Below are 25,954 nucleotides of genomic sequence, written 5' to 3'. Positions count from 1 at the left end.
CCAGCTGGGAGAGCAGGCACGGGGCTAAAGCAGCCCGACTCGCCCGCCTCCCTCCCACGGCACACCCGGCAACTTCTCGCGGCACACTAGTGTGCCGCGGAACACCGGTTGGGAAACACTGCCTTAAAGATCTATTTCCTGAGAACTGAATAATCAGCAAACAGTGGTCACCATCTAGAGAACTGGTTTTGAGTGATCCCTGGAGTTTTGTGCACAACGTCCGGAACCTGAGGCTTCTTCTTTTTAACATCAGTCCTCTCCACCATCACTCCACATAAACTGCATCACAAATTGACACTTAAAAGATAATAAATAAAACCACTGGGTGTGGAATACAGAACCAAGGAAGCTGCCTCCCACCGAGTCAGACCATTGGGCCCAGTACTGTCTACACCAAGGTTTCCCAAACTTGGGACTCCAGCTGTTTTTGGACTACAATTCCCATCATCCCTAGCCAGCAGGACCAGTGGTCAGGGATGATGGGAATTGTAGTCCAAAAACAACAAATGGAGACTCAAATTTGGGAAACCCTGGTCTACAATGACAGGCGGTGATACTCCAGGATTTCAGGCAGGGGTCTTTCCCAAACCTATCTGTAAACACCAGGGATTGAACCTGGGATGTTCTGCATGCATAGAAGATGCCCCATCCATGAGCTGTAGCCCTTCCCTGCTGTGCAGCACTAGGCAACTGTTAGCTACCATTCAATATATTTCTGAGGACCACTGAAAGTTGAGAAACATTGTTGTCCATCAGGAGGATAAAGCTATCAATGACCACTGGCCATGCTGGCTATGCTCTACCTCACCTGTCAGAGGCTGTGTGCTCCTGGATACAAGTTGCTGGGAATCACTAATGGGTACAGTGCTGCTACACTTCAGTTCTGGTTTTTGGGGTTTCGATAGGCATCTATAGAACAGGATGCTGGAGTAGATGGGCCTTTGGGTATTCTTACATCACCAAGACATTTGTTATTACTTATTCTAATTATGATGTCAGGAGACTACAGGACAAGATTGAGACAAGACTGAGACAGTGTCATTTTCTTTGAAAGTCTTTCATGGCTTAAGTCCCTGAACACATTCATTCATTCGCTGCTTTTTTAAAATGTAAGATGAAACAACTAATTCATATCTCTCATCATCGTATGGTACAAACCTCTACAATGATTTGCCTGTATTCAGGCTGATCAATACTCTTTAACATGTCCTCAACCAGAAGGGAAAAGTTCATTTCATACATGGTCATGTCTGACAATGTTGGTTGCTGTAAAACAAACAAACAAAAGCAGATGCCTAAGTGAACTTTAATAGCAATATCAGTCAATTTCTAGAAAGTAGAAAGCATTTGGCAAATATGTTGTTTGATAACTGAAAACAAGCACATGCCCTATTTCTTCAAGGTGGTGAGTGAGTTATTTGAACCAATTATAGGTGTCATCTGCCTGGGTAAGATTCAGCTCCTTTCAGAACAAGGAATTATTTTAATGCACAAGTCTGACACATCCAAAATTCTTCTGGTACTGAAGAGCCAAGAAATCAACAATTAATTCCACTTCTCTTTGGAATTTGTAGACTGTCTTATGCAATTATGCAAGGCTTTGCCAATTTAAAGTGCTTTGCACTACAAAACTACCAACTAGCTCAACAATACTCCTGTTTTACACATAAGGAACCAAGGCTCAGAATTGAGCCTAAGTTCAGAACAAAGAGCATGGAGAAACTTGAAAATCTTGGACATACCCATTAACAGCGAGGGATACACTACAAGGGATGAATGCATATAGGTGACACCTCCACGATCAATAGAACTTGATTGGATAGGAACTCTGTGGCCAATACCAAGGCAGTTGGACTACATGGGACTTTGAAATGATCCAGCAGGCTCTGTTGTCCTTGTGTCCAGACTAGTATGACAGCATCCATGGGGAGGGGAGGAACTGAATTCTGGGACTCAGAGGCGCCAGGTCGCCCCCAAGATTGAGGGGGCCTGGCATGCATTGTGCGGGCAACAGAGGACAAGTGCTCTGGAGGAACTGGCCATTGGCTCTCCAAAACATGCAGGGCTGCCTCCAGATTGAGGGGACCCAACCCTCTTAAAACAAATATTGAGGGGGCCGAGGTGCCTTCGGCCCCGTAAAGTTGGCACGCCTGCTGGGACTCAAGTTACAAGCCTAGCTTTCTGACCACTGGTGAACATTTGCTTCCTCTCTGAGAAAACAAAGTAAAGGTAAAGGGACCCCTGACCATTAGATCCAGTCGTGGCCGACTCTGGGGTTGCGGTGCTCATCTCATTTTATTGGCTGAGGGAGCCAGCGTACAGCTTCCGGGTCATGTGGCCAGCATGACTAAGCTGCTTCTGGCAAACCAGAGCAGCACACGGAAACGCTGTTTACCTTCCCGCCGGAGCAGTACCTATTTATCTACTTGCACTTGATGTGCTTTCGAACTGCTAGGTGGGCAGGAGCAGGGACCGAGCAACGGGAGCTCACCCCATTGCGGCGATTCAAACCACCAAACTTCTGATCGGCAAGTCCTAGGCTCTGTGGTTTAACCCACAGCGCCACCCGCGTCCCTGTCTGAGAAAATAAGGTAGTCATCTAAAAACAAAAGTGACTTAAGAGCACCATGTGGGTGGTTTTACCTGTGGCAAAAAATTCCCTGCTACTATTAAACCGTTGGGTGTTCTCTCCAAGATTTGCCACACCCTGTCATAGAACCCACTGGGAGTTCGATTCAATGCACCATCAATCTGACGTCTGTTCAACCAGCATCTGAAAACAAAAAGAAGAAGAGGAAAAAGAAGAAAATGTGGATGAGCTCACAAAAGCAATCTGTTTCCAGATCAAAACAATGCTTGCTTTGTGGATTAATTAAACCCAGTATGAAATAAAAGCAAAAAAAATCAATCCATCAATAATGCAAAACACAGCATGCTGTGCTGCGTTTCTTGCTAAATGTTTCATACGGTTATTTTAATGAAAAGGACAAAAGTAGACTCTAATGAGAACAAAGCAAAATGCTCAGCCTCACAGTCATAGTGTTAAAGTTAAACGTGTGCCTTATTAATAGGTCTAAAGATTTTCAAAAAGTTAAATCTCTTTAAGTGGGAAAACAAAGGAAATCAACCAAATTAATCTCTTCAGGTCACAACTAAAAGTTAATCTACTAGAGGCAGTCAAAGCCTTCAAGCGAAAAAGCATCCTGGCTTTTCAGGTATTTTCACCATCTTGACACGTTTGAAAAATGTAAGCAAAGCTTGAGCCTGTAATTCATCTCAACTGTCGCCCAGTGCCCTAACATCATTTTAAAAACTTATATTTCATTTAGGAAGTTACCATCACCTGTTCTTTTTTGCAACTAAAGATCCCAGGGCTCAGCTCAGCTGAAGTTAAAATAACAAGGCAATTTGGGGTGACTTTAGCCCTCCCCATGTCAAACTGCAACACAGCAACTGAGCTGGATCATGGCCCACAGAAAACTTCATGTTGCTCTGCTTTTTATATGTTCTACTTTTATGTACACTACATAGCTATGTTTCTCTATGTCCATGAGCTTTGCAAGAAGTGAGGCTGTCTGGAATGCTGCCTACAGAGTGATGAAAAGCTCTGGATAATTAATTTGTTAAAGAGGAGCAGTAAATGATGATGATATTTTTTAAAAAAATCTATCAGCTTTACTTAAATTTACAAAAAAAAAAAAATCATCCATTGCTGTGCTTGGGGGAAAGAAATCCTTTGGAGCAATTTAGCATTCTGCAGGCAGCAGTCGGGACAACCCTCCCCTATAAGAGGGTTGTCCCAACACAAATAAGCACTGGAAAGAGTGAAGCTGCTAATGTTTAAAAATATATACAAGCAAGAATATACACCATGGCCACCTCTTAATTATTTAAGGAAAGAAAGATAAAGATACAAACCTCTCCACCCCCCAAAAGTATGCCTTTTGGGATTTTTCCTGGCTTAATATAGCTATTACCTGATTATGGAGGGTGGTGAATCCCTTTTACTTCCCCCACAAAAGCGCTTGGACCTGTTTGTTTGCAACTGGCAAGCTTAATTCCCTCTGGAGTCCTTTGCCAAGAGGGACAAAAGGTATAGCTATTTTTAGTTCCCCCATAACAGGCATAGGCAACTCGCCCCTCCAGATGTTTTGGGACTACAATTCCCATAATCCCTGACCACTGGTTCTATTAGCTAGGGATGATGGGAGTTGTAGTCCCAGAACATCTGGAGGGCAGTTTGCCTATGCCTGTTGTAAAAAAAAACTAAAAAAAAACACAGAGATAGATGCACAGCAAATCTTGAGGCCTGTGCACACCTCTTAGCTATTCATAAGTGTTTCAGACTGAACAGAGAAAGTATTATACAGACTGAAAGGCATTGTTTAGGGAAGTTTTTAATGTTTGATGTTTTATCGTATTTTTAATATTCTGTTGGAAGCCACCCAGAGTGGCTGGGGCAACCCAATCAGATGGGCGGCATACAAGTAATAAGTTGTTGTTGTTGGAAATTCTTTCTGAAACTGGCTTAAAATTTATCAATTTCCAGAAAGTAAAAAGATATAGGAAGGATGGTAGCTTAGTGGTATAGCACATGCTTTACATGCAGAAAGTTCAAACTCAATTCCTGGCATCTTCAGGTGGTGTGAGAAAAGTTCCCCTGTCTGAAACTCTGATGGGCCACTGCCATTCTGTGCAGACAATACTGAGCTAGGTGGACCAATGACATGGCTATTGGGTGGCATTTCAACTGAACCACATCTCACTATCACAGCTTTTGTAAAAGAGCTGGAACATAGATGAATGGAGAAAACCGCGCATTTCAAGGGATTCATTAGGAAAGGGAGGAGGCGTTGCTAGTATCATATTAGGAAGACTGGTTTGTGTTATTGATGTACTCATTCATTTTCATTTTAAACGTGCTTGTGGTGAACAGGTTCATATCATGCCCCCTGCAAGTCCCCAAAATGGTAGAGACAGGGAACAGCTGTCATATAACGAGAGTCCTGCAGCACCATAAGCACTAACCAATTTGTCACACTGCAACCTTCTGTAGATTAACAAACTTACAGTAGAACCTCTACTTACGACCACCTCTACTTGAGCCTGATCCAAGTTGCGACCATGGCAAACCCGGGAGTAAATACCGGGTTTGCCATGATTCGTGCACATGCAGAAGCAGCTTCTGCCATTTGCACACACGCAGAAGCAGCTGCTGGTGTATGCACATGCGCAGAAGCATGCTGCCGCCGAATGCGCCTGCACACAACAATGCTTCTACCAGCGACATAGATCAATTTACGGACAGACCTCTGGAACTGATTACATCCGTAAGTAGAGGTTCCACTGTACTAGTTTTGGGGGTTTACAACACCCTGTTGTTTTTGTTGCAACAGACTAACATAGCCATCTCTCTGGAAGTTGCAATACAAGAAGGAATCCCAACTCTGTGCAATCAAGAGCAGGAATCTTCTGAAAGTCTGGCTGTCACTGGGCTATGGTTGGAAAAGGAAATAAGCTAACTGGATTTTTAAATTATGCAAAGTGCTTTTTGCCTGCTTAAGGCAAGAGTATCTCCTTGGAACTGTTCTTCCCTTTGAAGATCTCTATGTAGCCAAAGAGAGAGAGAGTAATGTTGCTGATGCTGTTCAGAAGTTTGATTTCGTAAAGAGATAAGCTAAGAGCTTAGGAGAACAGCTTTTCTGAGAACTCCATCTTCACACGTAGAAGGTGGCTAAGAGAAAGGAAGCAACTCATTTACCAGGTTTCTCATATTCCCCAGTTCAAAAGATAATGCTGTGTTATCAATATTTGCAGAGCTTCCTGCAAAGAGAAAATTAAACACCACCTTTTGGAGGCAAGAAAGGTGTTGATATTACATTCACGTAGATGTGCTTGGCAGATAAGTTGTTGCTCCAAATGTTCAGAGTTATTTTGAAAGTACTGTATCACTTTGTACACAAAAGCACCAAATCCAAATTAGTGGTAGATGATGCTGTCCAAAGAATAACAAGAAAATGGGTCCAGGCAGCCTATTGAAAAGTTTGGTTTAGGGATTCAATTTCTGTAACAATTCAGCCTTTCTTTTGTGATGGTTTAGAGTTCACGGCCCCCAACCAAAAAAGCCCCATATACATGTGCAAGTCACAAGAACAGCAAGGGCACTTTCTGACTTTCCCAAACGGTAACAGCTTACAACCACTTCTAACGACAGATGGAGAAATATGTAAAATCCCCTTGTGATGCAGCATATAGACCAAGCAAAGACATCTTCCTCAGCATAGTACCTCAGTAAATTAGCCTAATTTCTTTCCACTAAACTTTACATGTTTAACAAAATGAATCTTGGCATGTTATCCAGTGCTTTCCTACCACTTTGGGGTAGGCCCCAAAGGGGGAGCCCCCCTGAAAAATACCAGTGGTCTTGAACCAAACAATCTGGCCTTGACACTCTGTGTTGGGAGTCTGCCATTGTCATCATACTGGAGTGGCATATTTACAGAACTGGCACACTTCAGGAAGACAACATGGTTGTGTCTTGAGCCTGCTGACAATGTTTAATGACAACCCAGAGGAAAAGGGTCAGCAATCAGCAGCTAAATCCTGCTCTGACTGAAACAAACTTCTTAAGTAACTGGCCTCTGGGTTACGTTGGCTTCCTTCCCGGTGTCAAACTAGGTAAGGGAAACCCTACACACCAGATGCTGGCAGCCACTGCCAAGTGAGGTATCAAAATCTGATGAGAGAGCAAAGCTCTCTGCACAGCAATAAAGAGAGCGGATAGACTCACCCGTGTCTGTCTTTGCTTTTTGGCTTCAAAATAAGATAAAATAACGTACTGTGGGGAAAGAACCATTTGCAAAGGGGAGGGGGGAGGAAAATCAGAGAAAACACTGTTTGTGCAATCAATCAGCAAGGAATGCCAGCATGAGATGTGCTGGGAGAGAGAGCTCCTTACCTCCCTTGCTGCTGAGGCTGAAGAATATCCAAGAGCAGTTGCTTCACCTCACTGGGTGACAGCTGGTATAAATCCATGGGGGGCATCTCCCCTGCACGGATCTTCAGTTCATACTTCATGGCATGCACAATCCATCTGAAGAATAAAAACATCAGTTAACTCAATCTTTGTTTTTTAAAGATCCAAGAGGAAACTGGTGGTGGGGGGTGGACCTGTGAAGCTGAAGTTTCCCCAATCAAGAAAGGTAGCAGGAGAAAATCTGATGTTATTAAGAACATATTAAGGTCTACACAACCTGTAGCCTGTCAAGCTGAGCACAGCCAATGTACTGCAGAGGAAACGCCAAAACAATGTAATAAAAAGGCATTTGATGGTGTGTTGTTTTGAGGATTTAAAACCAACAACAATAATGACTGAATACCAATTCACTTGATTTCAGTTCCTGACCAGAGATGAAAATGCAAACAATGGCAATTTCTGCCTCCTTTTCTGTAGGACTTCTCCAGCATCCCAAACTTTGAGTACTGAGGCTGTCTTCATGTGGCTGCCTGAATACAGTTGTTGAAGGATGGGTGACAAAGACGTCCAGCTTTTTACGGTGGCTGGAGGGGGAGTCTGTTTATTGTGATTTGACTCTGCACTTAGTTATTCCCAGTTTCTTTAGTTGTCCCATCAGTTTGGAAAGAGAGGAGAGAAGGACCTTTCCTGCAAATGATTGATTCATCTGGGGTGCAGGATGTGGAAGGGTTGCCCAATGCATCTTACCCAAATGCTTCCTCAGTTGCCAGTTGCTGGAGAGAGCACTCTCATAAGATGCAGTTCTTTCAGGTGATAGAGAGGATTGGCCAAGGAAGCAGCTGAAGCCTTGGGTAGGTGCATCAAGCCAAGCCTTCCAGTGCTGCATTTGGCCACAGTGACTGCTCTTGGTGAACAATACCTCCAGAGTGTCCCCTGGCACACCAGCTATTGAAGCCTCTACCCCACCCAACCCCTAAACATCTACTAGCTAGTACAGAAGCCAAGAGGAACAGGTTGAAGGGTGCAATGGGTTTTTAAAAGCTAGACAGATTTCAGGAACTAATCTTCAAGATGTGTCATTTTAATAGCAGCTTTTAAGCTTGTTCTCTAAGAAAAGAAAAGAAAAACTTAAACAAATTCTCTTGTGCCCCAAGGCACAGTTAAATGCTCTGGAAGGTCTACTCTGCGAGGGTACAGCTGAAAAGTCTGATAACATGAAATGTGGCCAGCCAGCCATCTTTTGCACAATTCTCTGAAAAGCCGTAAATGGCAAACAGAATGTACTGTTTACTTCGACTGCTTAATGGGCTATTCAAATTGCTTCCAAAAGCTGGTGCCTCGCCTTTAAAAGACAGCACCATTTAGATGAAAATGAACTTGTCTGCTCAGTGGAGCTAATCTGGACCAAGTCACCTCACCCTGCTTTACCAAATAATCATTTAAATTAGAAGTTTTGTTTACTGTTTAATTAGCCTCAACAGACATCTTAGAAATACAATTTTTTGGGGGGAAAGCACTGACATTCCCATGAGTGCGTCTGTGGCTAAATGGCAAAATGCCAGTCTAGCATCAACCAAAGCACATCTTGGGCCCACAATGTTTTACATTAACTGTGCTTTGTAACTGACTAAGATTCTGGAATTATCTCGGAATAAATTGCAATTTGGGTGAGAATGTAGGAAAGCTCTCCCTTCTCTTTAAAACTTATGGTTAAAGTAAATATTTGTACCATAGTTACTGCATTACAAAAGAGAATAGTTAATAATGTATTTGTAGGGAAGACATAACCTGTGCTAATTGTTGCTTCTTAAATGACACAAATACTGTTTGCTTGTAAAGCCCTGAATGGCTTGAAGTGTTCCCTCCCTCCCACATTTCCGTACCTACCCAGACTATAAGGTCAGATACTGAGGCCCTTCCCTGTGTGAGGGCTTATTCAGTGCTGGCTCCCATGTTGTAAAGCACCCTCCTCAGAGAGGCTGGCCTGGTATTTACGTCATGATTTTTTGCAGCACCAAGTGATTTATTCTCATCATTTAAATTTTGCAAATGTGTTAGTACTTTTAGACATTTGCACTGCTGCTGTCCTCACCACTACTTTTACCTAGGTTTGTTTTCCCTAGGAGTTTGCTTTCAGTAGCAGAACTGAGTGCTCAGTCCTTTCACCTTCAAATCTGCACCTGATTTTCCACCAAGCTTTCTTTGCTTTCAGCAGACTAATCTTGGAGTGGGGAGGGCAGGCACTCTTTCAGATGCTGCTGTTGTTAAAACTGGGAATCATAGACCCTTTCACTTCCATTACAAATCATCCAGAGATCTACCACTAGATTCCAAGTCTACCTTCTGCCTGCAACTGCTTTAACTGAGTGTCAAATCCAGCTGAGAAATGAGGGAAACCGTTTGCTATTAAGAGTGTATTTAGGTTTTCAATCATATACAAAGTGCCAAATAGTGACAAGGTTATTCTTGCGGGTAGCACTAAACCTCCTCCATCTCTCTCCCCTGACACTCTTCCCACCCTCAGGCTGTCTCCTACTTATTTACTAGTAATAGTTGACTGCTCTGGAAATATTAAAAAGGACAAATCAAACACAACAATGAGAAAAGCTAATAATAGAAAGAACGGAAAGGGGAGCATCTACAGCCTGTGGATGATTCTTGATCAATGGCACCTCAGCTGCCAAATAACATGATCAAGGGGCACAATGAAGGCAGTTTTGGCTCCAGAGACCAGAAATGTGTCAAGGATTAACATGAAGATCTACTGAAGTAGCAGCATCCAACTAAGAGAAGAAGGATGCAGTGAGGAGACACCATTCCCAGCCTCAGTTACTATTCTGGTATCTCTCCCTCCACCGGCCCTCCATAGAAAGCAGCTCTGATACAATACTGGAGAACACTGCCTGAAGGACACACACACAGATGCTGTTAATTCACCAAGAGGTAGGCATCCAATTCACTGATGTATCCTCCACCTGCTCACATGAGATGTTCTAGTAATGCAAAGCAGCAGATGAAAAATGGCACGTACGCGCCCCTTCCAAATCTTTAGAGGCATGGCCTGCAAAAACCTGACTGACAGCGCCTGGGTAGTAAACATTTGATTGGAGGTGTTTACGGTAATGGGGCTGTCAGGGTCTGGATCTATTTCAGCATGAAAGCTGGCACACAAATCAATAATGAGGTACCAAATCTAATCATTATCAAGCCAGAATACTATTTCTGGGAGAAGGTTAATTCTGTTCACTGGAGTGGATGATAAAGGTGAAATAAAGGAAACTGAATGTATGGAATTAACCTTGGAAGAAGCAAGGAGACTGGTTTTCTCTTTCTGACACACACACACACACACACACACACACACAATTTAAATGGGCAAGAGAAGCTAATGAAGGCTGCATAAAAATCTTGTTATTTGTTTACTTAGTATGTTAAGATCCTGCCTGTCTTCCACCATGGAACTTCAGAGGGCTTCTTTCCCATCCAGGTGCTGACCAGAACTAGCTTTGCTTAGCATCCTCAAGGCGACTGTATCATGCATCCTCAGACCACACCTGCTGAGCTCTCTGAAGCCAGACTGGCTCCCTCATTGTCCTTATATGAGATCAATATCTCAGCTACCCATTTAGTAGTTCCATTGAAACATATGCTGCCCCGACTGCGGTGTGCCTCTTTACAGAGGTCCCACTATCAAGTTCTAAAGAACAGAGGTGGCTAAAGTAAAATTGCAGAGGCAGTGAAACTAAAGCCCAGATGAGCTCAGAATGCTCCCTCCAAACTGAAGAGTTAGCTAGGCCACCACTGCATCACACTCCTAATTAACACCCAAGCAAGCACTCAGCATCTAAAAGCAGCTAAGTGGCTTGTAAAAGGGAAAGGAGTATGCCCCTTAACAGCAACTAATTAACCTGCACAGGAGGAGGAGGAGGAGGTATACAACCCATACAAGGTGAAACGATTTCCAGAGGGGTAGTCATCTTAATTTGTTGTAACAAAAACAACTAAGATGCATGAAGTGTTATTATTTCCTTCTGGCCTCACTGCTTAGGTTTCCTCAAATCTACTCCTGCCAACTTAGGTTAACGCTTCTTGCCTCTGCTGAGGTTGACTCAGCTGTCCTTCATGGAGTAGCTTATGCCCTGGAGTAACCAATATGTTGCCCTCCAGATGCTGTAGGCATCATCCCAGACCATCCCTCAGGCACACTGGGACTGATGGGAGTTGTCGTTAACGACATCTGGAGGTACCACGAGGGCTACCTCTGGCTTATGCCACAATGAATTTGTTAAGACTGTCCCCAAACTCTGTTTTTGTTTTCTTGCACATAGTGAAGTTACCTATCGCAACAACAGAGGAAGTATGGAGGATTTATGCAAACTCCTACTTTCCAAAGCAGCATGGCTGGAAACATAATCACCAATGCCTTTGAACAACTATCTTGAGTTGTTCAAATCCACACAATCCACCTGGGCCATACTGACTTGTACTAATTCTATTTTGGTGCTGGGTAACAATGAGTGAAGGAACTCAAACCCAGTCATTGACATATTTTACTGAATGACGATATACAATGGAATTTGTCAACAAGCTGATTTTTTTTTAGAGAGGATGGATTAATTTTTTTTAAAGAACTAGTTATAGCAGAACCAAAATATTTTTGGTTGTGTGCTGGAAAGGCACAATACACCTGTTGTACAAAAATTAAAAGGTGGCGGCATTTTTTAAAAGACTATTTTCTTCTCCAGTAGAGAAACAACCAAAGACATAGATTACAATTAAGAATGTAATGCATCCTGTTTTTGTTGTTGTTAATGGGGAAGTATTTAAAAATGTAACACTATTTAGCCTTTTATTTATATCAGGTTTAAGAGGGAAAGGTGGCGTTTTAGAAAAAACTGAACTTTGTGTGTGTGTGTGTGTGTGTGTGTGTGTGTTATGGAATAAGGTAGGCACATAAACTGATTGCATGAAGTCTAAGAAAGCTTCAGCAGTGAGGTGTGGAATCAGAAGAAGAAACTGGTATTGGATGGAAACAAATTTAAATTCAGTCTGAGAAGGCAAAGTAGCAATAAGGCAGAGATATCCAAGGGAATAAAACATAGCACCATAAAAGCCTGGAAAAAGCCAACTTCCCTTTAAAGCTTTGTTTAGGGCCATGTAAAACGACACATCAATGCACTGCCGCAACTGGGCTGCTCACATCGTGAGCTGCTTGCTCTTTGGATCAGTCACACACACAAACATCTTCCTCCAGCTTGAATGCAGAAATCTGTGGCACTGAAAGTGTTACAGCAATAATAAATCCTGCTAGATAGCCGAAAGCTAAGCTCTGAGAGGCTGAAGGAGCGAAAAAGGCAATCCACAAATCACTCAGTCGGCTTACTCCCACTGAAGCCAATGGGGAGGCACCAGTTTAAGCACACGTACATTGCCTTAAGTGGCTTGTGAGTTATGGGCTCTGTATGAAATGGAACTGAGTTGAGCATCCCATTTCTAACTGCTATGGCAACTAATTTTGATCAAAGGATGAAAGCTGATAGAGGAGATGCATTGTCTTAGGTTTCTGCTACCTCCAGGCAAATGGAATAGCTAGATCCAGACCCCAGGTATGCCATCCATAATTTATTGCTGTGTATTGTGTTTTCGGTGCTCCAGCACAGAGTTGCGACAACTTAACAATCTAAAGTGCCATTGGGAAAACAGCATAAGCACAACACTAGATGAGAGCATAAATTACACAGGATTTGCCACAGGGAACATCCAATGACTTAGAAAATGCCTGCCAGGTATGTTTTGAGCTTTACCCACGAGCAAGAGGGGTTGCCTCCCTACCGCTAAGAAAATACTTTGATTGGCTGATTTATTTTTCTCCACATAGTTCAACCTGTAGACTCAAAACTTCTGCTGAAATTGCCCCATCCTTTGCCAGCTTAGGCATTAATCCTATACAGTATACAGACCATAGGTCAGTCGTAGAGAATCTATCTACTTTGCATGCAGAAAGTTCCAGGTTTAGTCCTTGGTATCTGGAGGGAAACCAACCTGAAACCTTGGAGAACTGCTGAGAACTCTGGAGAGCTGCTGCCAATCAGTGTAGGTAATCCTGAGCTAGATGGACCAAAAGTCTGACTCAGTATAAGGTAGCTTTCTGCATGCTTATGCATACAGTGGCTTGCGAACAAGTCTAACTGAACATAGCAGGAATTACTTCTGACTGGGCAAACAAAGATCAGCCAAAACAGATGGGGCTTTACAGAGATTTACAACAGGGCAAATCTGCACTGTATTTCACAACTGAGGGCCAGCTTCCCAAGGTGCTTTTCTTCGTGTCTGTCTCCATGTCTGAACTTGACGCAGATTCTGCTGCTAAGGAGGATATAATTAGGGTTGTCATTCAATATAAGAAATTAGCCAAGTAACTGTATGTGTTTCAGTTTATTAATCTATTGATTAAACCTGCATAAATATGCATATCAAAACAATAGCTCTATAGAAAGTTTTCAAATTGTGGCAGCAAGTATCATTTTAGAAGAGATATTCCTTGTTCTCTCACACACAGGAGAAATGCCCTTTTCAATATATCAGTCAATCCAAAACTTTTTTTTAAAAAAACGATTGAGTGACTAATTGCAATGGGACACTTGGGAGGAAGTGAGCTGTATTGCATATTGGGCCTAAGTCATTTTATTTTATCTATTTTTAAATTTATATCCTAGTCGTCCTACCAAAGGAGCCCAGGATTGCAAACAAGAAGCAATAAAACAATAAAGAAATCTTAAAAGCAATTCCAGTATAGTAGGTGCAGAATGGGAAAAATCTCTACTGAAAAGGCTTGTTGGAAGAAAACCATCTTCAGTAGGCACCCAAAAAGTCAACAGAGATGGCACCTGTGTAATATTTAAGGGGAGGGAATTATGAAGGGTAGGTGCCACTAATGTCCTAATTCCTACACTGTGCAGAACCAACCTCTTGATAAGATGGTATCTACATGGGGTCCTCCCCTGCAGAGCATATACTTAGGTATATAAGAGGTGAGATTATCTTTCAGGTATTTTAGAGTTTTAGAGGTTAGAACCAACTCTTGGAACAGAACTAGGAGTTGAGACAGACCATTGGCATGTTGGTTTAATGTGCTCTAGCAGACCAGCCAAGAAGGCAAGCAGACCCCCATGTCCTGGACCTTGATTCACTAACATTAATATTCTGAATTATTATTTCCTTCAAAGAGAGCAACCTGTCTGCTTTGTTGGTGTGCACACTTTAGAAGGCAGGCAAAGGCCACCTCGGTTCCTCAGATGATCATGAGAATAAAATTTGAAGTTGGTTTACTAACCCCACTCGGATCTTCAGCATTCCATTAAAACATTCTGGGGAGTTGGAGATGATCCAGCCAATATGAATGACAAGTTCTTGCTGAAGAACAGCTTCCCTCTCATCCTGCAAATTACACTTGTTGTAGATGATGTCCTTAATTGCACCAGGAGACAAGGGATTAGATATAATTTCTTCTTCCTGGCCAAATGCCCCAAGAGTTACCTAGAGGAATATATTAGCAGCAATTAGAACTACAACCTGAAACAGGAAAGCAGTGAAAGAGTCCTGATTCATTATACCCCCTTGACTCAACTCTCCCTGTTTGCATCAATATTGGATAGAAGGGAGGATAATTAGCTGAGTTAAATTTAAAGCCGATGGGTAAAAGGGGGTTTACATGGCTTTGTTATTTTGTATTAAAATGGGCATTTGTAATGAAAAGAAGCATCATTCCAAAAGGCAAAATAACAACTTGGGAGAATGTGTGTTTAAGAAAGTGGCCCTGTTGATTCCTTATGATTAAAACTTGCCAGGTATAATAAAAGATAAAATCATTCTAGTTCACTTCTAGGGAAGCAGGAGGGCAATTGTATTTCTCTATGACCACCATTAGGCTTTCACAGTCATGGAATGCCTCCCTGGCAGCCTTCAAGGCCTTACTTTGCCACAAATTCCCATGAAAGGTGGGAATAGGGTAAGCGGAGTTAAAGATGAAGGGTTAGGGAGGTACAAGTTCAGGTTGTTCTGGGAGTGGGGCATGGCATGGATGGAACAGACTACAAACCAAGGGGTTCGGGTTGTTCAGGGGTGGGGGCACATGGCATGGAAGATGCAGGTTTCAAACCAAGGGTTCAAATTGCTTGGAGGTGGGGCTCATGGCATGGCAGGCTACAAACCAAGGATTTAGGTTGTTCTCGGGGTGGGCATGGCATAGCTGGTGCAGGTCTAAATCCAACTGAGATGCGGGATGCATAATCATGGACCCTTTGTGTTTAAAGGCCCCCCCTCCATATTTTCACTTCTGCATTTTAACACAATGCTACAATGCCTAATGTTAGGTTGCTTAACATGCTTAGGGTGCTTCATGCTTCTATCTGTTTCTTCACATATAGACACACCCTTGGTGTCAGCAATGCTGCCCGTCCTTTTAACAATGATTCATGAGCTGTGAGATCATATTCTAACAAACCCCTTCATTTGGACATTCAAATTACTATCCTGGTTTCTCTACAGTTATGGCCATTATGTCTGCATCAGAGTCACCTAAGGTTCCTACTAAGTAGGCTTCACTTCTCACCAGGAACTGATAGCAAAGAGTCCTACCATCTGTTCCCCTAACCATTGCTAAGGCTCAGGCAGCAATACTGACTCTTGGACCCCGAGAAAAAGAAAAAGGAAGCTCTCAGCCAAAGCAGACAACAACCAACAGTACCAGCTCATGCTACATAAAAGCATAACATTTAAAAAAATGATTACACAGTGCACTTGTGATGGAAAAGCCCCCTATAAAACAACACTGCCTTCCTGTAGGGCAAGCGGCTGGGATTACAGCCACAGTTTTGTGAACAAGCATGTTCAAGTGTCAGTCCTTTTCCTTTGGTCTAGAAATCATTTGAAGCGCTTGTCAAAGCCAAATTCAATTCCTTGTTGAAACATTTACTTTTCCGCTTGTTTTTCATGGTTGATCCATACTTTTGGCCTAATATAAACTCTGTAAAGTCTAGACTCTTCAAATTTATAAAGAATAATTGCTTGAAAACATTTTTAGCATATTAAGTAAAGTTGTAATATGCTTAAAGGAAGCACCTTCAAAGTACAGTACATGGCCTTGAGAGTCTTGTTAGCACTGGTGGAGGTTAAATTAAGCTCTTGAATTGGTCTAGCCCCAAGAGGTTGATTGGACCAGCATGCCAGAAGCTAAATCTCTAGCATGCCCTTCGAAAGAACCCTGGGTGTTGATGGAGCTATGACATATTTCTGTCCATTCCTGAGAAACTGCTGTCCATCATCTTCCCCCAAAAACCTGCTAATTTTTTAGAACCAGCTCAGCAAACTACTCCCAGCACAGAGCTAGTAAGTCTGAAGTATACTATAGTTCCTCAATGATCTGCTTGCTCTCTTTGATTTTTGCCTTTCCTCCATATTATTAATTATTATCATCATCCATCATTATTTTAAATCTTCTTAGAGTTCAAGTGCTCTTGTAATACTGCAAACTCAAAAACCCACTTAGGCACCTAACTATACTATAGAGCAGGGTTTCCCAAACTTCAGTATCCAGCTGTTTTTGAACTACAACTCCCATAATCCCTGACCACCAGTCCTGCTAGCTAGGGATGATGGGAGCTGTAGTCCAAAAACAGCTAGCAACCCAAGATTGGGAAACAATGCTATAGAGGAACAAGTAGAAGCAAAGTTGGGGAGCAGCCATAGCTTAGAGCATGTGATTTGCATGCAGAAGGTCTCAGGTTCAATAACTAGGTTGGACTGGGAGACCCTGTCTGAAATCCTGGAGTTACTGCCTGTCAGAGTAGGCATTACTGAGTAAGATGGAACAATGATCTGACTCAGTATGTTTCTTGTGTCCAGAGCAACTAAGAGGTCAGCAACCTTAGGAGGGATGCATTATCCTGTAAAGCTACTCTGTGGGCAGTTCTTAGCTGGGAGCAGGTGTAGAAAGTACAAAGAGCTGGTTGGCAGCCAGATAAAATCTTGGTGGCATGGCTGGAAGGTATGCTTCTATTGGAAGCCACAGGATCCTGTGTTTAGGGTGGTGGTTGAATTCCCTCTCAGGTGAACAGTTTGCACGACAGCATCATGTTAAATGAATGTGTTATAAGCACACCAGAATAAAAAAAAACTGTGTACCATTGTTGTCCAAGATTGACAAAGCCACTGCAAAGTTTGGAAGAATCCTATGGAAAAAAATTAGACTGCACCCAAAGCTACTTACTTCAGAAAGTTTCTATTTAGACGGCCAATAACAGCTTTGGGCATCATACAACCGTGTCAGCCTTTAAAATTGTTGTGTCAGGAGGCAGGCAGAAAATGCTTCCGTTTGGAAATTTTGAAATAATGTGTCTACCTGCTCCTGGAAGATAGCTGCTAAATTCTCTTTAAAATGACAATTGCAGCAAATAATCACTGCTTTGTTACACTTATCATCCCTGCATCCCCCATTCTCTCCCTCTATCTGCCAATTTGCTGCTCCTGCCTCTACTTCCTTTTTATATTGTACGCATCATAGGGTAGGGACCTGACCCTTGGCTATGTAGCTATACAAACTAAGCCTTAGGGGCATTTACACAGAATGACAAATAAGAATAACCCCTACATCAATTTTTTTAAATGAAGAAAATGCCTTACTCGCGTAAGACATGCCACACTGTTCCTGTTTTAAACAGGGCAGAACAACAGATGGTCAACACCCTGCTCATGGCTACACAATATGCCCAGGGCTAAGTTCCGGTTTGAACCCAGGGATTCTAGACTTGAAACAGAGCAATTTGTCAAGTGGACAACACCTACTCTTGCCCTCAAAATCTATTTATTTGGAGGCCTGATGGGTTGTCTGTAAAAAATAAATCTCCCCTGCTATGTGTGTTCCCTTTTCAACCCAGTAACTCTTAACTATTAGCTGTAACTTATAAAGTATTTCTTTTTCTCACATGTTCTCCCCACTTAACTACATTTAATGAGCAAATGTCTTTACAGTGGGGTGGGGGGTGCTACAGGGGTGGGGAGGGCAATTCAGCAAGGAAGGGAAACCAATTTGCTAATCCCTGTTAGCAGGGTGCCAGCATGATGCTTGCACTGGTCCTATGAGAAGGTTTGATAGAGCAGCCATTATCTAGATTGGATGCAACTTATTTTTTTATTTTTTTATTTTGGAAAGGCTCCTCTCTTTTTATTAAGCCAACTAATGTAAGAATCTTCAGAAATCTAAAGCTAATGTTTTATCTGATTAACAGTTTTGAAAAACACAGACTTACCTGTTTGCCCTGAACTAAAACATTAGTAATGGACGGTGCTAGGCTGTCCACTAGTTTACATAAAAGACTTGCTGCGAAGCGCACAACAGACCTAAGGGCAGAAAACAGAGCAGTCCTGCTGGATATCAAACACGAGTTTAATGAATTCGAGAATCTGTTTGAAACTGTGTTGCCATATTTCATCAATCCCCAAAACTAAACATTAAAATATGTATATGGTATTTTGTACTTGAGTTCTCTTTTCGTGAAAGCTCTTTTTTTGGGAGAGGCTAAATCTTCAATTATTTAAGCACTGAAACAAGAACACTGTAAAAACGGCTATGTTGGGAACACATTTTGAATTCATTAAACTGCATACAACATTACAAGATATTGCTGTTCCTTTCTCTGACATTGCAACATGATGGCTTGATAAAAATTATGTAAAGAAAAAAACATTCATTGCTTCAGACCTCCTTGACAATTTGCATTCAGAAAAAAATCTATCATTAGATAGGTGTTTTAGCTCTTCTGTTTTGGATCTTCTGAATAAGAATTAAGGTACTTAAACCAAATGCCATTGTTGCCTTTTTGTATAGGAATTCGAAGTGTTTCAGATTCCTAAAGACACTGCTTGAGAAAGCAGAAAGTTTCCTGTTGTGAGGGAAAGTTACAGGGCACGCAAGACATATTTAACACCACTTGACAATCTCCTGGTCTTAAAATAAACTAAACATACCACACTCATATATGTACGTAATGAATTTCAGTGGTCAGGTTTTGGTAGCCACTTGCCAAAGACAGCCGTGTTTTATGGTGGATTCAGTAAGTCCATTTTGATAGTGATTAAACTCGCCATATGCAAAGCTCACTTCCCCATTAATGAAAAATATATGCAGCCAGCCAGCACATATTGAAAACTACATATGATCATGTGATCGGAGCATTCACAGCATGAAAATAATGATCACATTTTTTTAACCTCTGCTTCTCAGACTGAACAAAATGCACTTCTACAAGCAGGCAAAATATATGCTCAACAGCCACTTGCAATGAATCCATTATACTTGTTTTTTGATTCAAATATTCAGCACCACACCTGAAATGTTACAGCCCGGCAGCAGATAAACCATGTCTTTTTCAGCAGATGATGTGGGAACAGTATAACTTTCTATGTGCATGCATGGATATACCATAGCAGTGAAAACGTAAACCATGTAAAGTGCTGGGTTTTAAAATGGGCTGCAGTGTTTAAGAGTGATAGATATCGACAGGACTATCTTTTCTACAAAAGAAAATCAAACGTAACAATATTTCTGAAGTAACTGGATGTTTCACATTGCCCAACACAGGATTTGTAACTGCAACTATCATTTTTCACAAACATTAATGAATGAGTGTGTGATATTTCACTAAGGTAGTGTAAAATCCATCAACCAAATTGATGTGGATTTGTATGACGGTGCACACACTCCTTAAAATCAAGAGCCAAGCACTGGGAAAAGATAAAACAGCAGCACCATAAGCAAAGACCATCAAAATGCAAATAAGACAGCACATGTCTAGCGGCACAGCTCCAAACCTCTATGCCCTTTACCTGCTTCCCGTGGACTACCAAAGTTGTAATATGGGGGGCTAAAGAGGCAGCGAATTTCTGAATGTATGCCGCACTGCAGCGAAGCACCAACCTAGATGTGGCATATGACAATAATGAAAGAGGAACTCAAGAGGAAGACCGTTTCCACATTTATTTTGTACAAAATATGCCTAGTGACCCAGGGACTTTAGAGAGCTAGTTAGGCATGTCTGAGAAGAATGGTGTGTATGGGCCTTGAGAACCAGAAACTGAAACACCCACTGGGGACACTGAACTAGCCATGAAATTCTTTAGAAGTTATTTATTCTGACATGTTGTTAGGAAGATATGGCTGTAAGAAGGGCTTGCTGGATCAGACCAGTGGCCCATCTAGTCCAGCATCCTGTTCTCACAGTGGCCATTCTAGGTGCCTATCCTATAGGAAGCCGGCCAGCAGGGCCGGAACACAAGAGGACTTTCCCATCCTGTGGTTTCCAGCAACTGGAATCCAGAAGCATACTGCCTCTGACAGTGGAGGTAGGGCATAGTCAACAAGTTGGTAGCCGCTGACTTAGACAGCTTTTTAGACAACTACAGGGAGCACAGGCCACAACAGCTAAATGGAACCCCATGTACAGAGACAGTATCTTTCCGGATCCCAGATGCTGCAGACAAACAAGGGGAAATAGCTGCCACTTTCATGGTCTCCTTGGGAACACCCAGAGAAATATGACTGGTCACTGCTGTTAACGAAATGCTGAGCCAGACACAGCATTTATTATTCTGGCCACTGACTGGCTTACTGAGAGCATCTAGTTTAATTCCATTTCGAGACAGAAACAGGTTTCCAAAAGAAGATCACTAGACTCCTTTCCTTGCACAGCTGTGGTATCACAGGAGCCCATTCGAAAGACTGATGGCCAGACAGCTGCACATTCCTCCTGTTTTACTGTACAACTAATTCTAAAGGTATTGGGGTGAAGCAATGACATGGGAAGCAAGGCATCAAAGCAATCATAACTGGGTAGGAAATACAGATGACACGCATGAACCTTAAAAATAATGACTTGTATCCAAGGCAGCAGTAAGCAACTATCAGTGCAAGGATTTCTGCCTGCACAAAAGGACTTTCCCCCTCTCCTCCCCTCCTAAATCTGTTCTGCAGACTCCCCCAACCCTTCAGAGCAGATCTTGGGAGAGCATTGGGAGAGGAAGCAGGGGGCAGGGCAGGGAAAGAGTTCCATTGTGCAAGCAGAAATCCTTGTGCTGATGGGACAGTTACTTAGTGCTGCACTGGATACATGCCAACATGTATTTTAAAGGGCTTAGCAAAAGCAGTTTTAGCAAGTCAGTAATTCCCAGAGTGAAAAGAATGGGTCCTATCTAATTCACAGCATGCACGCTGCAGTAATCAAAGGGGTTTTTTAATAGTGCAAGGTGTCTGCTAATGCCATCTTTCTTGGTTGTTTTCCCTCTTTTTCTCTTAACCAGCACTCAACTCTACAGTGTGATTCATCCTATAGGTGCTGTCAGGACTCAGTGAGTTTTCAACAGCAGCGCTCACTTCTGAATACTGTGAAGAGGAGATGAAAGTGTTCCTCACCAGATGCAGAGTGCACTTACCACTGAAAAACTATAGAGAATCCTTCAGCATCAGATATTAAGGGGAAGAGCCTCCAGATAATATACCAGTGTTCCAGCCAGAACTTAAGACCTCACCTTCCTTTTTCTACAAACTTAAGCAATGGCTGCACATAGCCGGAGGAGGAACAAAAGCACATTATTAAAGTGTATGCATTAGAACCCCCCCCCCCAATGTAGCTCATTTACTTAAATTGCAGAAAACTAGATGTAAACATGTGTAGCGCAGAATTCAACAAACATAGTGCAAAAATATTAACAAGAAGCTGAACACTAAATACAAACCAGAGCTTTCTGCTGCCAGCTTTTCGATAGATTCTTTCAATCTGATCAGAGACCGTACCTAATTCACAAGTAAAGTGAAAAAGAGAAAAAGAAAGAAAGGAAAAGAAGGTGGAGAGGTTATACTGCAGCTGGATAATGAGTTTGATCTATGCTGTAAGCTCATTTCATCTTGCTGTGTAAGGGCAGCACTGCCAATTCTGTCCACAATATGAAATACCTGATGGACCCCACTTTCCCATTTATGAATATGCAAGAGCATAAATGTATGTGCATACGTGCATTTTGCTTACGTACTTCATTGGTTTCTGGCAGAAAACAGATGAGCAACAGGTATCCTTTGGCAATTGTAGCCTCCGGAGCTTGCCCTTATCATTCGTAAGCTAATGTACAGTTATGTAGCTAAGCAGTTAGAATACCAATTGCTAATGTTTTTACTAAGGCGAGCCCTTTGTGCGATGCAGGCCTGTAGTTGCTTTGTGATTCTGCACTAGCAGAGCAATAGTTAAGCCTCTTCCAAAGCCCTTATTTGTAGAGTTTCTTCAAACTGGGCCACAAGAGTCATTTTGATGGAACTTGTCAGAGAAGCTAAAAACGGAGCAAACCAGCTGGGCTGAATTACCCAATTGCTAAGAATCCCAGTGCATATTTTCACTAAAACCCTACTGAAGAATTTCACTCCTAGTTTCTATTAGTTATATAATATTACTTGTTATATAGTTTCTCATATGTGTGTGTGTGTAAGCTTCCTGTAACATACCAAGAGGGAGAATCAATCAATTGGTACGAAAACTAAACAGGTTTTTGAGGCTAGACAATGCGTTCTATGGAGATCTGTCTTTAAAGAAAGTCCAGGAGCTCCAGCTGGTTGAAAATGCAGCCGCTGTGGTCCAGATGGGTGTATGAACATCACATTCAAGAACACATGTAATATACTAACTGTACTGGCTTTCAATTCATTTCCAGCCCCGATTTAGAGTGCTGTTTTTCACATTCAAAGCTCTTAATTGTTTGGGCCCAAACTAATTAATGGAATGTCTACGACCATCCTGCTCGCACAACGAGATCTCAGTCAGAGGCCCTCTTGGTGTGTCCACCCCCAGGTTTGTAAAGTGGGCATCCATGACAGAAAGGGCCTTTTTGGTGGTGGCTCCACACCTTTGGTACTCTCTCCTAATAGAGATGAAGCAGATGGCTGCACCTCTGACTTTTTGGCCTAAAGATTGACCTTTCATGAGTATTTTTTCCTCCTGCTCACTGGATGGAGTTTAGAATACTGTTATGTCATTGGAGTTCAGAATTTGTTTTATTTTGGGAGTTTTTTTGGTAATATTGATTTTATTTTTACTTATATGCCAAGCTACTTGTCTGGAAAAATAGACACGAAGAGGAATAATAATAATTTTATTTATGTAGCTGTAAGCCATAAGGAAGGCATTCAGAGCTGAGAACTGAGCCATAAATTTGGCTTTTGATTTCTTAAGTTGCCAATGCAAATAAGCATTCAAACTCACTTGGTGTAGCAAATTCTTCCTGTGGCTAAACTCAGACAGATACTTTTTATATAGAGGACAAAGTAAGAGTAAGACAAAATAAATAAGATCTATGAACCAGCCATTCTGATACTGATTTATGTTTTTCATTAGCAACACGAGGATGGTCACCATGATGCAATCAGCTACCTCTGGAAAATGGAAAGGTATTTATCTCCTTATCACAGAGAGATACATTTTAAACAGATGTGACATTGATCCAAAAGTTTGAATATGTTCCCCTTTATTGCACAAACTGTTTTTGGCAGACAACGTGTAACAGATTTGCAAAATATTATCATTGAGATGTTTTGCAAAATGTGTTACATTTTAAAGAAAGAGAGGACTAATACCTGGGGGGGGGGCTGGGGGCTGCACCTGTGAATTGATCTGTGTCTCTGCACTTCTTAAGGCAGTGCAGCCAGTTTTAAAAACTGTATTAAGCTTCCAACAGCAACATTAAAATAACATATTTGTATAGAAAACCAATGTGCAGATTCTACAATTTCAAACATGCACAACCTGCATTCCAGCTTCACCTTACCATAGCAGATGAAACCTTCTTTCCCCTCAAACCACATGCTCAGAATTATAAACAGGCAACCATATGGTGTGCAGACTATTTAAAAGAGTTAATACATTTAACGGTTCATTCCACTCTACAGTGTACGAATGCATGTTTCCCATTTTAAATTGAAAGTGCTTTAATGGAGAGGAAAATAGCAACACAACTTGCAGTGTGCATACCCATTATTCATGTTCATCTATGGATGTGCAAAATTGCCTCCTGCAATCATACCTTCCTTGGTGATGAAATTCGGGCCTTCTCTTTTGAGCAAAATGTTCAGCAGAATTGCTTGGCTTGCTAGGCAGTTGCAGTCCTGATAAGGAACAGCCATAAAATGTAAATCAATAGCAAGGAAATGCCAAATGTTACAAGTTTAAGTTGCTTTTCATTGATGCTATGTACACAAAACCAGGTGTGTTTAAGGAAGGCGTCTCTTCGGAAATTTCAACTCTCTATCTCATTTCCTAAGATGGTAATGACACTTAACAGGAAAAAAGACTCAGTCTATTTGAAGGAATGCTCACTTGAAAGCTTCTAGATCTATATAACAAAGTCAGAAAAATTGTAGGACATCCTGAGTGGTTCTATACCACCAAACTCTAGCCTGAGGTCCTCCAGATGTTATGGACCATAACCCCTATAAACTCCAGCCAGCATTTCCAGGGGTCAAAAATGATAGAAATTGCAGTCCAAAACATCAGGAGAGCACCAGGTTGGGGAAAGCTGGTCTTAATCCCTGAATGAGTTATAGGCAAGGACTTCCAACATTTATGAAAGACTGCCATAATGAAATTAAACACTGGATTCTCCCAGATTCTATCCCTGACATTGCAGTTCCTTAGAAAAACCTCTACAGTGCTTGTGGTAAAACATGCTAAGTACCCGATTTGAAGACCTCTGGACCAGATAGGGTAAACTCTATGTTTCCTCCTGTATTATCATCACCTTCCATATTTTCTGTTTTGACAAAAAGGTGAGGTTTGGGAATATTTCATGAAAATTCCCGCTTGCTTAGATTAAATAAAACAGATTGTGTAGGATGCATGCCAGTGTCTATCCTCTTCAGTGAGCTGCATGCCTTAAGAGAAAAGCACAGATGGGTCACAGTATATTTAGTTTTTCCTTTATACTTACATTCAGTTTCTGAAGAATCTCATAAGTCGGCCTGTTTTTCCAGTCATTAGCATTAATATCTGGCTGTTGTTCCAGTTCAGTCAAGTGTGGTGTGCTGGTTTGTCTCTTTACTTTTGAATGTTTTGGGAGGTCAAGCTCCTCAAAACTCTTAAATTCTGGAGGCCTGCAGAAAGACAATATTGAAATCTCCCAAATCCAGTGCACAATTTAACTATCAATCTTTGTAATTTGATTTGGTGGTGGGGAATCTAGTGAGGGGGCTTTGGGATGCTATAGGTTAATGGCCTACTGTAATTTGATTTCAAGCATACATACTCTTCTGTGTCACTTATTCTTAAGAAATCCAGTTGTTCAACGACTGCTCCAGAAATTATTGTCTGTAATGGAGAAGAAAGGGAATAGGAGAGAAATAATACAAGTTAGCAAAGACATTACACTGCCCTCGTATAGGATGATCCAGAAGACTTAACTAAGTGGGATATATAGAAGCTATTCCCTCCAACTAAAGCTTTTAAAATATATGTGCTAATGAATGTTCCCATCTTCAGGCATGGTGCCAGGTTGTTCCTGGTGAGACAAGAGAACTGCAGCTTTATGTTCCCTGATGTTGCAAGTGGCATTGGCAGGGGAATGAATTAGGGCAGACCTGACTGGGAATGACCCAGCTCATGTCCACTGGATAACAAGGAGTGGCCAGCAGCACCATCATTTATTCTCCAGCTTCCCGTCCTGTCCACTCTTGGGATCAGCAAATACATTAACACTACACACCACTGTGGATGTGGGTTGAACACAGGTTAATGACATGTGTGTTGTATGTTATTGTTTCGTTTGTTACTGTGTTATATATGTTTAATTTTTATACTGATCTTCTGATAAAGCGCTGAATAGAAATCTAATGAACAAATGAACAAGTCAAGGAAGACTTTCTTGCTACCCATACTCACTAACCTTGGAAGT

At 41.8% G+C, this 25,954-nt stretch overlaps 1 protein-coding gene across 9 annotated transcripts in view; it reads right to left on the bottom strand.

Annotated features, from left to right (window-relative positions):
- The window catches only part of PHKB (phosphorylase kinase regulatory subunit beta), a 135,257-nt gene that overhangs the window by 5,869 nt on the left and 103,434 nt on the right, over nucleotides 1-25,954 (bottom strand). For 5 of the 9 annotated variants that reach the window (XM_083750456.1, XM_083750460.1, XM_083750463.1 and 2 more), the window contains 9 exons: nucleotides 25,310-25,371; nucleotides 24,995-25,157; nucleotides 24,092-24,173; nucleotides 21,764-21,821; nucleotides 19,859-19,949; nucleotides 14,310-14,512; nucleotides 6,959-7,093; nucleotides 2,644-2,773; nucleotides 1,159-1,266 (listed from right to left, as the gene is read on the bottom strand). In XM_083750456.1, the coding sequence (XP_083606582.1) occupies nucleotides 1,159-1,266; nucleotides 2,644-2,773; nucleotides 6,959-7,093; nucleotides 14,310-14,512; nucleotides 19,859-19,949; nucleotides 21,764-21,821; nucleotides 24,092-24,173; nucleotides 24,995-25,157; nucleotides 25,310-25,371 (1,032 nt within the window). Of the gene's footprint in view, nucleotides 1-1,158; nucleotides 1,267-2,643; nucleotides 2,774-6,958; nucleotides 7,094-14,309; nucleotides 14,513-18,282; nucleotides 18,374-19,858; nucleotides 19,950-21,763; nucleotides 21,822-24,091; nucleotides 24,174-24,994; nucleotides 25,158-25,309; nucleotides 25,372-25,954 lie in introns of all 9 variants that reach the window. The other 4 variants (XM_083750457.1, XM_083750464.1, XM_083750459.1 and 1 more) reach the window with 1 other exon arrangement.

The sequence above is a fragment of the Podarcis gaigeae genome (assembly GCF_964106915.1).
Source record: "Podarcis gaigeae genome assembly, chromosome: 8".
NCBI lineage: Eukaryota > Metazoa > Chordata > Lepidosauria > Squamata > Lacertidae > Podarcis > Podarcis gaigeae.
Note: the sequence above shows the minus strand (reverse complement) of the source record. Positions and strands in the feature narration are given on the sequence as shown.